The sequence below is a fragment of the Schistocerca nitens genome, chromosome 5, assembly GCF_023898315.1.
Source record: "Schistocerca nitens isolate TAMUIC-IGC-003100 chromosome 5, iqSchNite1.1, whole genome shotgun sequence".
NCBI lineage: Eukaryota > Metazoa > Arthropoda > Insecta > Orthoptera > Acrididae > Schistocerca > Schistocerca nitens.
The window spans coordinates 29,171,563-29,187,132 of NC_064618.1; the positions used below are offsets into that span (position 1 = coordinate 29,171,563).

Below are 15,570 nucleotides of genomic sequence, written 5' to 3' on the forward strand. Positions count from 1 at the left end.
ATTTCACTTGATGCAAGAAGGGGAGGTTAACACACCATGACACCGTCCACCACCAAAGTCATCATTTGTAGTGCCTTTTTTATTCACTGGAGATGAGGCACATCCACTGTTGAGGCATTTTATCAAGTCTTACAGTTTATTGGTTTTATAGCCAGGGAAAGGATATTTCCACAATGATTAATTGAATGTGCTTTTAGGAATAATGGGTGCTATGTGGAGCATATTTTGGAAGCCAATAAAAATTTCACCACAAATTGATGACAATACTATGAAATGTACACGTTCTTTGCACAACACTGTCATCGACCTAGAAAGATCCTCGAGTGTTGATGAGTGACACTGTAAAATCAAGCATCCTAGGCAGGGCTCTTATCGTACAGGATGAAACTTAAACAGAGCTTCAAATGGAGCTGTGCAAGTGAGAAACAGTTTTGCAAACTTTTCCTCATATAATGAAACATGACTATGATGAGTTTGTCAGTTGCACCACTTCAGCTTTGTCATTGCCTCTAATTTTAAGACAGTGTAAGAAATAAGATATTAATGAAATGTGTTCTGTACTCAGAATCTGTAATTCTGCTGCCACCACGTCACGTAACTTGTCCAAACTGAATCAGTAGTGACGACTGTTTTCTTGCTGGTCCCATAAAGCACACTGAGTAAAAACAGCTGCTATAATGGTATCTGCTGATGATATTTTCTCAACAGTACAGCAAAACGAGCATAAGCACCAGCAACAGTACTGACTCTGCTACCCTCAGCAACAGCCAAATTCTGCCAGTGTTGCCTGGACACAGAGCCACCCGAATGCTCCGATTGCTGTTTAAGCAATGAGCACGTTCAATTCCTTTGGAGCCGTTCTGTGCCACTTATTCTGTGTTGCTCTGCTTGCAGTGCCATTACAGTCACACAAATTGAGCAGCAGTGCTCCCTTGCTCTGGTCGTTCAGTGCCTCTCTACTATAATCACAGCCTTAGTGTGCCTCCTTTCAGTCCTTTGCAGCTGAATGGTTGCCTTTCCTTATTTTTGGTTTGCATTCAAACTGGGTCACAGGAAAAGGCACCTGTTTGATGTGATGATAGCGTGACCTTTTATTTTCAGGCTTTCTTCTTTCTTCATAAAGTGCCTATATGAATTTGATTGGATAAATGGCAAAGCGGATTCTGTCAGCTGAAAATGCAACTATTGTCTCATTGAGACAGATAACAGTCAGTATTTGCAGCCCAGATGAGCTGCGAGGAAGTTTGTCGCCGTGTCTGCCAAATCACACTAATAGGCGATTCGGATGAAGCTGACATTTTTCCTCTCCGTGTCCCGCAGACCGTGATCATCTGCACCACAAACTTCACCTGAAAATCAACCTTTCACAGATGTCAAAATAGAAAGTTTGGATTAAATTTCCTGTGTTGATTAAGAATATGTCAGGTTGTTTCCTCTTATTGTTGAACATCCCCATAATACATTAAGATGCAATGTGTAAAATTCCCATGTTTTATACAGTATTTGTAACCAAGTGTTTTTTGTGCAACATGTTCACCAAAAGCCATCCTGTTCTGTGGATAAGTGTGCTCCCTATACCTAGTGCCAAATGCATATTTGTATGTCCTATGTAGCAGCTACTTGTCACAATTCTTAATTAATTTTGTACACACCCAAATCCAAAAATTTATTGCTTTTATGACCAGTATTATGGTTTATCCACACTATTAATTCGTGGTTTGAAAGGTGATTCTGATATTACATTTTCTGAGAGTTTTCAGTTTTTTGTGGAATTTTATCATTAAGCATCAATGAGTCAAAATGTTGTGGTACTGCTTAATGGCAAGTTGGTCCACCTCTGGAAAGCAATACAGAAGTGACTCTATGTGGCATGAATTTGATACGTCTGTGATAGGTGTCTTGCAGTATGCGATACCAGAGTTCTAAGCACTGATGATGAAATTCCTGCAAATTGCGGGCCAGTGATTTTAGGTGCAGAACTGGCACCGTAATGTATCACAGGTGTGTTTCATCGATTTCAGACTGAGTGAATTTGGGATCTGTCAGTGTGACTCCACTATCGTGCTCATCAAATCACTGTAGCACAATTCTGGCCTTGTGACACAGACAGTTATCCTGTTGGAAGATGGCACCACTGTCAGGGAAGACGTTAAGCATTCACAACAATGTCCACATAGTTCTCAATTGTCATGTTCACTTTGGTTACTATCACTGCTTCCACAGAACCCCAGCTGAATGTCTCTATAGTATAATACTGCCCCCACAGACCAGAAAATCGGGGGCATACTGCATGTTTCGAGCAGCCATTCACCTATATGGTGCCACGTCCAGATGTGAACATCAATGTGGAGTAGCAAAAAATTTTATTCATTTGACTAGGCAATACATTTCCATTGATCTATGTCCAATCTAGATGACCCTGTGGCCCCTGCAATCTTAACTGGTGATGTTGTTGGGATAATACAGGAACATGTACGTAAGCCGACTTCAGAATTTTCCTTTGCGTGAGAGTGCATGTACAAGATTTGTGTGCTGATTTGAAGTTCTAGACGCATTCTTTATGAGAAATGCCCCAAATTTAATGCTCTTACAACTGAAAAGATGAGTGAAATCATTATTAGTGTCAGTGTTGTTCAGAAACAGATGAAATTGTTAAGAATGAACAATGCTCCAGGGCCTGGTAGAATTATGTATCAGATTCTACATTGCTGACTATAATTTATTGTATATCACTCAAACAAAAAAACCATGCCTATTTCTTGGAAAAAAGCACAGATGGGTATATGAGGTATATTGAACATAATGACCTAGTCAATGCCAACCAGCAGGAATTTTGAAAACACTGATCATGTAAAAGCCAAATCACACTTTTCTCACATGACATACTGAAAGCTTTGGATCAATGCAATCAGGTAGATGCTGCATTTCTTGATTTCCGAAAAGCATTTGCTTCAATACCACATCTATGCTTATTGTCAAAAATATGATCGTATGGGGTATCAAGTGAAAGGGACTGATCAGATTACACAAGTAACAGGTAGGCCAAACTCTAGATTGCGGTTTATTGGTAGAATCCTGAAGCGATGCAGTCCTTCAACAAAGGAAATGGCTTACAATACGTTAGTTCGTCCAGGCTTGGAGTATTGTTCGTCTGTGTGGGACCCTTACCAGTTGGGTCTGATTCAAAAGATTGAGAAGGTCAAAAGAAGAGCGGCAAGATTCATGACTGATACATTTAGCCATCGCGAGAGTGTTACAAATCACATAGAATGTTTGAAGTGGGACACTCTTGCAGATAGATGGCGCGCTAAACAGAAGGGGCTGCTCACAAAATTCTGAAATCCGACCTTCACCGAAGATGTAGAGCATATATTATTACTGCCAACTTTCAAATCGTGCAGCGATCACCATTCAAAGATAAGGGAAATAAGGGCTCGTACTGAGGTGTTCCAACAGTCATTTTTCCCTCACGCAATCCGCGAGAGGAACAGAGGGGGGGAAATATGACTTTGGTGCAAATTGTGCCCACCGCCACACAGCACTTGGTGGCTTGCAGAGTATATATGTAGATGTAGATGTAGAAATTTGTGACTGGATTGAAGACATTCTGGTAGGGACGATGCAGCATGTTATCTTGGCTGGAGTACTGTCAAATGTAGAAGTAACTTCGAGTGTGCCCCCTGGGAAATGTGTTGGCATCCTGTCTGTTCATGTTGCATATTAATGTGCTTGCAGACAATATTAATAGCAACATCAGACTTTTTGCAGATGATGCATTTATCTATGATGAAGTACTATATCAAAGAAGCAGCACAAATATGCAGTCAGATCTTGATAAGATTTCAAAGTGGTGCAAAGATTGGCAACTTGCTCTCAATGTTCAGAAATGTAAATGTAAAACTGCACTTCACAAAATGAAAAAAAGTAGTATCCTATGACTATAATAGTAATGAGTCACTGTGTAAATCAGCCAGCTAATACAAATACCTGGGTGTAACACTATGTAGTGATATGAAATGGAATGATCACACAGGCTCAACCATGGGTAAAGCAGATGGTAGACTTCAATTTATTGGTAGAAAGCTGGGGAAGTGCAATCGGTCTACAAAGGAGATTGCTTACAAATCACTCGTGTGACTGGCTCTAGAATGTTACTCAAATGTGTGGGACCCCTACCAAATAGGACTTATATGGTAAATTGCCTCAGCGATACAGATGGCCGTACCGTAGGTGCAACCACAACGGAGGGGTATCTGTTGAGAGGCCAGACAAACATGTGGTTCCTGAAGAGGGGCAGCAGCCTTTTCAGTAGTTGCAGGGGCAACAGTCTGGATGATTGACTGATCTGGCCTTGTAACATTAACCAAAACGGCCTTGCTGTGCTGGTACTGCGAACGGCTGAAAGCAAGGGGAAACTACAGCCGTAATTTTTCCCGAGGACATGCAGCTTTACTGTATGATTAAATGATGATGGCGTCCTCTTGGGTAAAATATTCCGGAGGTAAAATAGTCCCCCATTCGGATCTCCGGGCGGGGACTACTCAAGAGGACGTCGTTATCAGGAGAAAGAAAACTGGCATTCTACGGATCGGAGCATGGAATGTCAGATCCCTTAATCGGGCAGGTAGGTTAGAAAATTTAAAAAGGGAAATGGATAGGTTAACGTTAGATATAGTGGGAATTAGTGAAGTTCGGTGGCAGGAGGAACAACACTTTTGGTCAGGTGATTACAGGGTTATAGATACAAAATCAAATAGGGGTAATGCAGGGGTAGGTTTAATAATGAATAAAAAAATAGGAGTGTGGGTTAGCTACTACAAACAGCATAGTGAACGCATTATTGTGGCCAAGATAGACACAAAGCCCATGCCTACTACAGTAGTACAAGTTTATATGCCAACTAGCTCTGCAGATGATGAAGAAATTGATGAAATGTATGACAAGATAAAAGAAATTATTCAGGTAGTGAAGGGAGACGAAAATTTAATAGTCATGGGTGACTGGAATTCGTCAGTAGGAAAAGGGAGAGAAGGAAACATGGTAGGTGAATATGGATTGGGGGGAAGAAATGAAAGAGGAAGCCGCCTTGTAGAATTTTGCACAGAGCATGACTTAATCATAGCTAACACTTGGTTCAAGAATCATAAAAGAAGGTTGTATACATGGAAGAATCCTGGAGATACTAAAAGGTATCAGATAGATTATATAATGGTAAGACAGAGATTTAGGAACCAGGTTTTAAATTGTAAGACATTTCCAGGGGCAGATGTGGATTCTGACCACAATCTATTGGTTATGACCTGCAGATTGAAACTGAAGAGACTGCAAAAAGGTGGGAATTTAAGGAGATGGGACCTGGATAAACTGAAAGAACCAGATGTTGTAGAGAGTTTCAGGGAGAGCATAAGGGAACAATTGACAGGAATGGGGGAAAGAAATACAGTAGAAGAAGAATGGGTAGCTCTGAGGGATGAAGTAGTGAAGGCAGCAGACGATCAAGTAGGTAAAAAGACGAGGGCTAGTAGAAATCCTTGGGTAACAGAAGAAATATTGAATTTAATTGATGAAAGGAGAAAATATAAAAATGCAGTAAATGAAGCAGGCAAAAAGGAATACAAACGTCTCAAAAATGAGATCGACAGGAAGTGCAAAATGGCTAAGCAGGGATGGCTAGAGGACAAATGTAAGGATGTAGAGGCTTGTCTCACTAGGGGTAAGATAGATACTGCCTACAGGAAAATTAAAGAGACCTTTGGAGAGAAGAGAAGCACTTGTACGAATATCAAGAGCTCAGATGGCAACCCAGTTCTAAGCAAAGAAGGGAAGGCAGAAAGGTGGAAGGAGTATATAGAGGGTTTATACAAGGACGATGTACTTGAGGACAATATTGTGGAAATGGAAGAGGATGTAGATGAAGATGAAATGGGAGATAAGATACTGCGTGAAGAGTTTGACAGAGCACTGAAAGACCTGAGTTGAAACAAGGCCCCGGGAGTAGACAACATTCCATTAGAACTACTGATGGCCTTGGGAGAGCCAGTCATGACAAAACTCTACCATCTGGTGAGCAAGATGTATGAGACAGGCGAAATACCCACAGACTTCAAGAAGAATATAATAATTCCAATTCCAAAGAAAGCAGGTGTTGACAGATGTGAAAATTACCGAACTATCAGTTTAATAAGTCACAGCTGCAAAATACTAACGCGAATTCTTTACAGACGAATGGAAAAACTGGTAGAAGCGGACCTCGGGGAAGATCAGTTTGGATTCCGTAGAAATGTTGGAACACGTGAGGCAATACTAACCTTACGACTTATCTTAGAAGAAAGATTAAGAAAAGGCAAACCTATGTTTCTAGCATTTGTAGACTTAGAGAAAGCTTTTGACAACGTTAACTGGAATACTCTCTTTCAAATTCTGAAGGTGGCAGGGGTAAAATACAGGGAGCGAAAGGCTATTTACAATTTGTACAGAAACCATATGGCAGTTATAAGAGTTGAGGGGCATGAAAGGGAAGCAGTGGTTGGGAAAGGAGTGAGACAGGCTTGTAGCCTCTCCCCGATGCTATTCAATCTGTATATTGAGCAAGCAGTAAAGGAAACAAAAGAAAAATTCGGAGTAGGTATTAAAATTCATGGAGAAGAATTAAAAACTTTGAGGTTTGCCGATGACATTGTAATTCTGTCAGAGACAGCAAAGGACTTGGAAGAGCAGTTGAACGGAATGGACAGTGTCTTGAAAGGAGGATATAAGATGAACATCAACAAAAGCAAAACGAGGATAATGGAATGTAGTCGAATTAAATCGGGTGATGCTGAGGGGATTAGATTAGGAAATGAGACACTTAAAGTAGTAAAGGAGTTTCGCTATTTAGGGAGCAAAATAACTGATGATGGTCGAAGTAGAGAGGATATAAAATGTAGACTGGCAATGGCAAGGAAATCGTTTCTGAAGAAGAGAAATTTGTTAACATCAAGTATAGATTTAAGTGTCACGAAGTCGTTTCTGAAAGTATTTGTATGGAGTGTAGCCATGTATGGAAGTGAAACATGGACGATAACCAGTTTGGACAAGAAGAGAATAGAAGCTTTCAAAATGTGGTGCTACAGAAGAATGCTGAGGATAAGGTGGGTAGATCACGTAACTAATGAGGAGGTATTGAATAGGATTGGGGAGAAGAGAAGTTTGTGGCACAACTTGACTAGAAGAAGGGATCGGTTGGTAGGACATGTTTTGAGGCATCAAGGGATCACAAATTTAGCATTGGAGGGCACCGTGGAGGGTAAAAATCGTAGAGGGAGACCAAGAGATGAATACACTAAGCAGATCCAGAAGGATGTAGGTTGCAGTAGGTACTGGGAGATGAAGAAGCTTGCACAGGATAGAGTAGCATGGAGAGCTGCATCAAACCAGTCTCAGGACTGAAGACCACAACAACAACAAACACAGTAAATTGAACAAGGGCAGCACAAATGGTCACATGTGGTTTAATCCATGGGAGAATGTTACAGAGATACTGAAGGAATTGAACTGGAAGACTGATGTAAATTATTCTGAGAAAGTCTATTAACAAAGCATCGAGAACCAGCTTTATATAATGAGTCTATGGATATATTACAATCCCCTAAATATCACTCACATAGGGAACATGAGGATATGATTAGAATAATTACTGCGTGCGCAGAAGCATTATGACTATTTGTCAAAGCTGCTTATGTCAGTGTATTTCTGCCTTGTGGCCCTTACCTTAGCTAGAATGATTCCTCATTTGTTTCTGCTCCATTTATATATTTTCCTTACTGTGTCATGTGCCCAAAGTGCCACAAGGGTGCGTACAGTCTTCTGTGTCCAATGGTCGTAATGCTTTGGCACATCAGTGTAAGTCCTGGCAACATAGTGTTTTCATTGTCAGTCTTAAGTGGTTTGTTTCCATTTCTGGATTATGCTGCATCTTGACATTTGATCTTGCTATGGGTTCAACACCATTACTTATTGTTCTTGAAACTAATGGGGTGAGGAATTCCGCCTTATGCAAGACACCTTTTTTCTATTTTGTTTCACTCAGACATGTTTCAGCACATTTTGTGCTATCTTCAGTGGGTATCAATAGTATCATGTAAATTAGAAAATAAAAAAATAACCTACTGAAGATAACACAAAATGTTCTGGAACATGTCTGGGTGAAAGAAAACAGAAAAAAGGTGTCTTGCATAAGGCAGAATTCCTCTTCCCATTTCGTAGCATGCATGGACATAACAAGAAGAACTGTAACACCAAAAGATGATTACTTGAAACTAATATATCTAAAAACAAAAATGATGTGACTTACCAAACGAAAGTGCTGGCAGGTTGATAAACACACAAACAAACACAAACATACACACAAAATTCAAGCTTTCACAACCAACGGTTGCTTCATCAGGAAAGAGGGAAGGAGAGGGAAAGACGAAAGGATGTGGGTTTTCAGGGAGAGGGTAAAGAGTCATTCCAATCCCGGGAGCGGAAAGACTTACCTTAGGGGGAAAAAAGGACAGTTATACACTCGCACACACACACATATCCACACACACATACACAGACACAAGCAGACATTTGTAAAGGCAAAGAGATGTCAGTCGAGGCAGAAGTACAGAGGCAAAGATGTTGTTGAAAGACAGGTGAGGTATGAGCGGCAGCAACTTGACATTAGCGGAGGTTGAGGCCTGGCGGATAATGAGAAGAGAGGATATACTGAAGGGCAAGTTCCCATCTCTGGAGTTCTGACAGGTTGGTGTTAGTGGGAAGTATCCAGATACCCCGGACGGTGTAACACTGTGCCAAGATGTGCTGGCATGAACCAAGGCATGTTTAGCCGCAGGGTGATCCTCATTACAAACAAACAATGTCTGCCTGTGTCCATTCATGCGAATGGGCAGTTTGTTGCTGGTCATTCCCACATAGAAAGCTTCACAATGTAGGCAGGTCGGTTAGTAAATCACGTGGGTGCTTTCACACGTGGCTCTGCCTTTGATCATGTACCCCTTCCGGGTTACAGGACTGGAGTAGGTGGTGGTGGGAGGGTGCATGGGACAGGTTTTACACCGGGGGCGGTTACAAGGGTAGGAGCCAGAGGGTAGGGAAGTGGTTTGGGGATTTCATATGGATGAACTAAGCGGTTACGAAGGTTAGGTGGACGGCAGAAAGACCCTCTTGGTGGAGTGGGGAGGATTTCATGAAGGATGGATCTCATTTCAGGGCAGGATTTGAGGAAGTCGTATCCCTGCTGGAGAGCCACATTCAGAGTCTGATCCAGTCCCAGAAAGTATCCTGTCACAAGTGGGGCACTTTTGGGGTTCTTCTGTGGGAGGTTCTGGGTTTGAGGAGATGAGGAAGTGGCTCTGGTTATTTGCTTCTGTACCAGGTCGGGAGGGTAGTTACGGGATGCGAAAGCTGTTTTCGGGTTGTTGGTGTAATGGTTCAGGGATTCTGGACTGGAGGCCTTACACTTAAAGTTCCCAACTCTGGCTGTAAACCTCTCTCCCTATCCGAAACCTCTGTCCTATCCAAAGGCCTCACCTTCAGCCCCACTCCTAGATTCAACCAAACAGCCCTTGTCAAAGATTTACTGTCCTACACTCGTATTCTCTGCTGGAAATATCACTTTGCCATGACGAAAAATGATCCTAATCCTACTCCTAATGATCCAACTCCCCAAGACACTATCCAAATTGAACCCTGCCTGAAACAGTTCTGTCCTCCGTCACAGCGGGACAAACCTTCTCTTCCTCAAAATCACCATCTCCAAACCTTCCAGGAATTTGTGACTTCCAGCCTTGCCTCCGAATCCTTCTTAAAAAACCTTAATCCTACTCCCAACATCACCACTGCTGAAGCCCAGGCTATCCATGATCTGAAGGCTGACCAATCCATCGTCATTCTTCCGGCGGACAAGGGTTCCACGATCGTGGTACTTGATCGTCGGAAGTATGTGGCTGAGGGACTGCGTCAGCTTTCAGACAACACTACATACAAAGTTTGCCAAGGTAATCCCATTCCTGATGTCCAGGCGAAGCTTCAAGTAATCCTCAGAACCTTAGGCCCCCTACAAAACCTTTCACCTGACTCCATCAACCTCCTGACCCCACCGACACCCCGCACCCCTACCTTCTACCTAAAATTCACAAACCCAATCAACCCAGCCACCCCATTGTAGCCGGTTACTAAGCCCCCACAGAAGGTATCTCTGCCTACGTAGATCAACACCTTCAACCCATTACATGCAGTCTCCCATCCTTCATCAAAGACACCAACCACTTTCTCGAACGCCTGGAATCCTTACCCAATCTGCTACCCCCGGAAACCATCCTTGTAACCATTTATGCCACTTCCTTATACACAAATATTCCGCACGTCCAGGGCCTCGCTGCGATGGAGCACTTCCTTTCACGCCGATCGCCTGCCACCCTACCTAAAACCTCTTTCCTCATTACTTTAGTCAGCTTCATCCTGACCCACAACTTCTTCACTTTTGAAGGCCAGACATACCAACAATTAAAGGGAACAGCCATGGGTACCAGGATGGCCCCCTCGTACGCCAACCTGTTCAGGGGTCGCTTATAGGAAGCCTTCTTGGTTACCCAGGACTGACAACCCAAAGTTTGGTACAGATTCATTGATGACATCTTCATGATCTGGACTCACAGTGAAGAAGAACTCCAGAATTTCCTCTCCAACCTCAGCTCCTTTGGTTCTATCAGATTCACCTGGTCCTACTCCAAATCCCATGCCACTTTCCTTGACGTTGACCTCCATCTGTCCAATGGCCAGCTTCACACGTCTGTCCACATCAAACCCACCAACAAGCAACAGTACCTCCATTATGACAGCTGCCACCCATTCCACATCAAACGGTCCCTTTCCTACAGCCTAGGTCTTCGTGGCAAACGAATCTGCTCCAGTCCGGAATCCATGAACCATTACACCAACAACCTGAAAACAGCTTTTGCATCCCGCAACTACCCTCCCGACCTGGCACAGAAGCCAATAACCAGAGCCACTTCTTCATCCCCTCAAACCCAGAACCTCCCACAGAAGAACCCCAAAAGTACCCCACTTGTGACAGGATACTTTCTGGGACTGGATCAGACTCTGAATGTGGCTCTCCAGGAGGGAATACAACTTCCTAAATCCTGCCCTGAAATGAGATCCATCCTTCATGAAGTCCTTCCCACTCCACCAAGAGTGTCTTTCTGCCGTCCACCTAACCTTCGTAACCTCTTAGTTCATCCCTATGAAATCCCCAAACCACCTTCCCTACCCTCTGGCTCCTACGCTTGTAACCGCCCCCGGTGTAAAACCTGTCCCATGCACCCTCCCACCACCACCTACTCCAGTCCTATAACCCGGAAGGTGTACACGATCAAAGGCAGAGCCACGTGTGAAAGCACCCACATGATTTACCAACTGACCTGCCTCCACTGTGAAGCTTTCTATGTGGGAATGACCAGCAACAAACTGTCCATTCACATTAATGGACATAGGCGGACAGTGTTTGTTGGTAATGAGGATCACCCTGTGGCTAAACATGCCTTGGTGCATGGTCAGCACATCTTGGCACAGTGTTACACCGTCCGGGTTATCTGGATACTTCCCACTAACACCATCCTGTCAGAACTCCGGAGATGGGAACTTGCCCTTCAGTATATCCTCTCTTCTCGTTATCCGCCAGGCCTCAACCTCCGCTAATTTCAAGTTGCCGCCGCTCATACCTCACCTGTCTTTCAACAACATCTTTGCCTCTGTACTTCCGCCTCGACTGACATCTCTGCCCAAACTCTTCATCATCATCATCATCATCATTTAAAACTGATTATGCCTTTCAGCGTTCAGTCTGGAGCATAGTCCCCCTTATAAAATTCCTCCATGATACCCTATTCGGTGCTAACATTGGTGCCTCTTCTGATGTTAAGCCTATTACTTCCAAATCATTCTTAACCGAATCCAGGTACCTTCTCCTTGGTCTACCCTGACTCCTCCTACCCTCTACTGCTGAACCCATGAGTCTCTTGGATAACCTTGCTTCTCCCATGCGTTTAACATGACCCCACCATCTAAGCCTGTTCGCCCTGACTGATACATCTATAGAGTTCATTCCCAGTTTTTCTTTAATTTCCTCACTGTGCACACCCTCTTGCCATTGTTCCCATCTACTAGTAACTGCAATCATCCTAGCTACTTTCATATCCGTAACCTCAACCTTATGAATAAGGTAACCTGAATCAACCGAGCTTTCGCTCCCATACAACAAAGTTGGTCGAAAGATTGAACGGTGCACTCTTTGCCTTTACAAATGTCTGCTTGTGTCTGTGTATGTGCGGATAGATATGTGTGTGTGTGCGAGTGTATATCTGTCCTTTTTTCCCCCTAAGGTAAGTCTTTCCACTCCCGGGATTGGAATGACTCCTTACCCTCTCCCTTAAAACCCACATCCTTTCGTCTTTCCCTCTCCTTCCCTCTTTCCTGATGAAGCAACCGTTGGTTGTGAAAGCTTGAATTTTGTGTGTATGTATGTGTTTGTTTGTGTGTCTATCAACCTGCCAGCGCTTTCGTTTGGTAAGTCACATCATCTTTGTTTTTAGATATATTTTTCCCACGTGGAATGTTTCCCTCTATTATATTCATTACTTGAAACTAATATTGATAATGTGTATTTTGAATAGTTCAGTTACCTTGTAACACAGGTACTTTAGTAACCAGTCATAATGCATGTTATTTTGTGAGAGTTTGAAGTCTGATTTCGCTTTAGTATTGTAATGGCGTATATTCTCTCTGGCGTCGAACTCAATCAAGTTGGTTTTGACACAAAGCAATGATTTGTAGATGTATGTCTTTACTATGTCAGTATCTTGAGGCTGATAACAGTATTCTGTAGGAAATGTGTGACTGAAATAGGTCAAAAAATGCCACCTTCAGGTCCTCATCAGTGACTGCATGTAATTTTTCCACACGAGATAGCACATGAGATGTGAGACCTGAGATAATGCCATTCAAGGCCTGTGACATTGACCCATCATCTCAAAAGGCCTGGTACGGAATTTGCATCCCTCTGGAGGAAGTCTGTGGGATATTCCTGACAATGTGCCGAATCCACTCTTCCTGTATGTCAGGTCTGGACTTCTTACATGTCACTCATGGGATCTGCATCTTTCCAGCTGACGACCTGGAAACTTCTCAACCATCCATACAAACATGATATTTGCAAAGTGAGGTGGTGCATCACACTGCATAAAAATAATGCAGATACTGTGGGCCAAACACAATTTTCAAGCATTTGCAGGTATCATTCTGTGTAGGATAAATATCTCTACAACATTTGTGGCAATCATTCCACAGCACACAGTCACTTCTCGATGAGACTGTGTCTTCTCCACCATATCAGCGGTATCCTGTCATCCCAGTGATGGCAACTACGTCAACTGATAAAACCTCCCATATGGAATATGCCCTCATCACACAAGAGGATGTTAAGAAACAATTTAGGCCAGTCTTTGTGCCAATTCAGCCTCCCCGTACGTGATACTGAGAGTACAATCTTCAGTCTTCCTGCATCAGCTGTTGCACTTGATGAGATTTCCGCGATCAATAATTCAGTTCTTTACGCAAGATCTGACATATCTTGTACCTTGTGAGTCCACTTTCAAGTGCTCCGTAGTGTGTCGATTTTTAAGGGCTGCATACAAACATTTCCTGCACAGTCACCACTTTGTCATCACATTGAGATGCGGATGGACAACCACTTTTTCTTGAATCTTTTATTGAGCCTGTGGTCATTAACTCTACATTACTGTCTCTGGAAAAATTGTAGCATTCACAGTACACCACCATACCTGCACCAGAACAATAGAATTCCACACTTCATAACATGCAGCAATCTGTGCTCACTGTAGAACAGTCAGGCGATTTTGCTGTGTGAAGCTCCTCTCTCTCAGCACTGTCTGTACTGCAGAAAATGTAAAAACAAGCATGCATCAAGAGGAAGAAACAGGAAAGGTATGGAGCAAGGGAGATGGATCAAATGTCGAATGTGGAGTGCAAGTCTAATCTGGTAGCCAGATGTTTACAGCTGTATTGGTGGCAATATAACCTCAGAGTCTGCTGATGTATGCATGGAAGGTGACTGCAGAAATCCAAACCTTATTCACTGACCTTTATGGACACAATATTTCCATTGTGGTTCTATTGGTATCAAAACTTCTACAGCCATTTCAAATACCTAGTTACTTTCTAGACACCCTGTAGTTATGACCTCATAAATGAGGTTTTGACAAGGGGGTGGGGGAGGGGGTCAAACGCTTACTTATGTTTGATTTATTTCATCCCTGGGTCATTTTAAAACCTCTTTTGGCCTTCTTAAATCATACATTTGTCTTCCTTAGGCTGTTTGGGCTTTTGTCCTATAATAAGTTCTACATTATTCTTTCTACATTTCTTATTACTGCTCTTTGGAAAACATATTTGTTAATTTATACTACCAGTACTTCATGCTAACAATTCTTTTTGTTTAGCCTTTCTTCTCCCTCCTATGAACATCTTTTCACTCATCAGTTGAACTCTCTTCATCATTATGCCGATTTTCCAGGTGCATGTGCTTTCTTAATAGCCCTAAATATTTTCTTTTGTTTCATCATCGTTCTTGTTCTATTATATCTACCAATTGAAATTCAACATTTTTTCATAAAAATTGTTAAAATTTTTGTCAAAACACAATGTGGGTCCAGGTGATAACAAAGAAACAGGAGACAAATATGGAGTAAAAGTACTGGTCTAACAATTACATGGAAAATAAGCTAGCTAGCCTACATTTTTACTTTTTCAACTTTACAGGTAATGGTATTTATCAGTGTGGTGTGTTACTAAAATGATATTCACATTGTTTTGTAATGTTTAATGCTGCAGACATCATCTTTATTTTCCAGTATTTTATGCTTTCAAACTTTTGGAAATACGCTTCATCAAAAGACATAGATGCACCAGTTAAGGAGGTATTGATGAAACTCTGTTCCTTGTTTGGATCTTGGAGCCTAGAGAGACATTTAGCATTGCTTTATAAAGGTAAGGACCTTCACAACTTTTTTGGAAGCTTTTTGAATCCAGATTCTGTGAAATATCAATTGCATTTTGCCTTTTGAAGTGTAACTGATATAAAATTATTTCATATTATCAGATTCTTTATTGCTTCACATTTGGATGGACTTAACACTTATCAGAACAGTACTTTCCATAGTCTTAGCATCTACATTTCTTTTAGATATGTATTCTACTGGCAAGCTGTTTTGTTTGAATTTTCTCATGCTCAGAAATTAGAATGAATGGTCCATTTTATTTGGTAAAAACTTTCTAAAGCCAAGGTGGCATAAATGTTTCTGTATTTACAAATAATGACAATCCATCCTGGAATTTCCATCGTTTCATGTACAAACAACCAGTTTTGACAGACTTTGTTGTCAACTTCAGGTTTTCAAACATTTGTGTTATAAAATGTGTTCATTTTGAGTTGGGCCTCATACCAAGTTGTCTTGTAGATAAAAT

The 15,570-nt window shown here is 42.0% G+C and overlaps 1 protein-coding gene across 3 annotated transcripts in view; it reads left to right on the plus strand.

Moving 5' to 3' along the window:
- The window catches only part of LOC126259921 (peroxisomal acyl-coenzyme A oxidase 3-like), a 249,955-nt gene that overhangs the window by 209,502 nt on the left and 24,883 nt on the right, over window positions 1–15,570 (plus strand). For all 3 annotated transcript variants that reach the window (XM_049957011.1, XM_049957010.1, XM_049957012.1), the window contains exon 12: window positions 14,958–15,093. In XM_049957011.1, coding sequence (XP_049812968.1) covers window positions 14,958–15,093 — 136 coding nt within the window. The remainder of the gene's footprint in view (window positions 1–14,957; window positions 15,094–15,570) is intronic.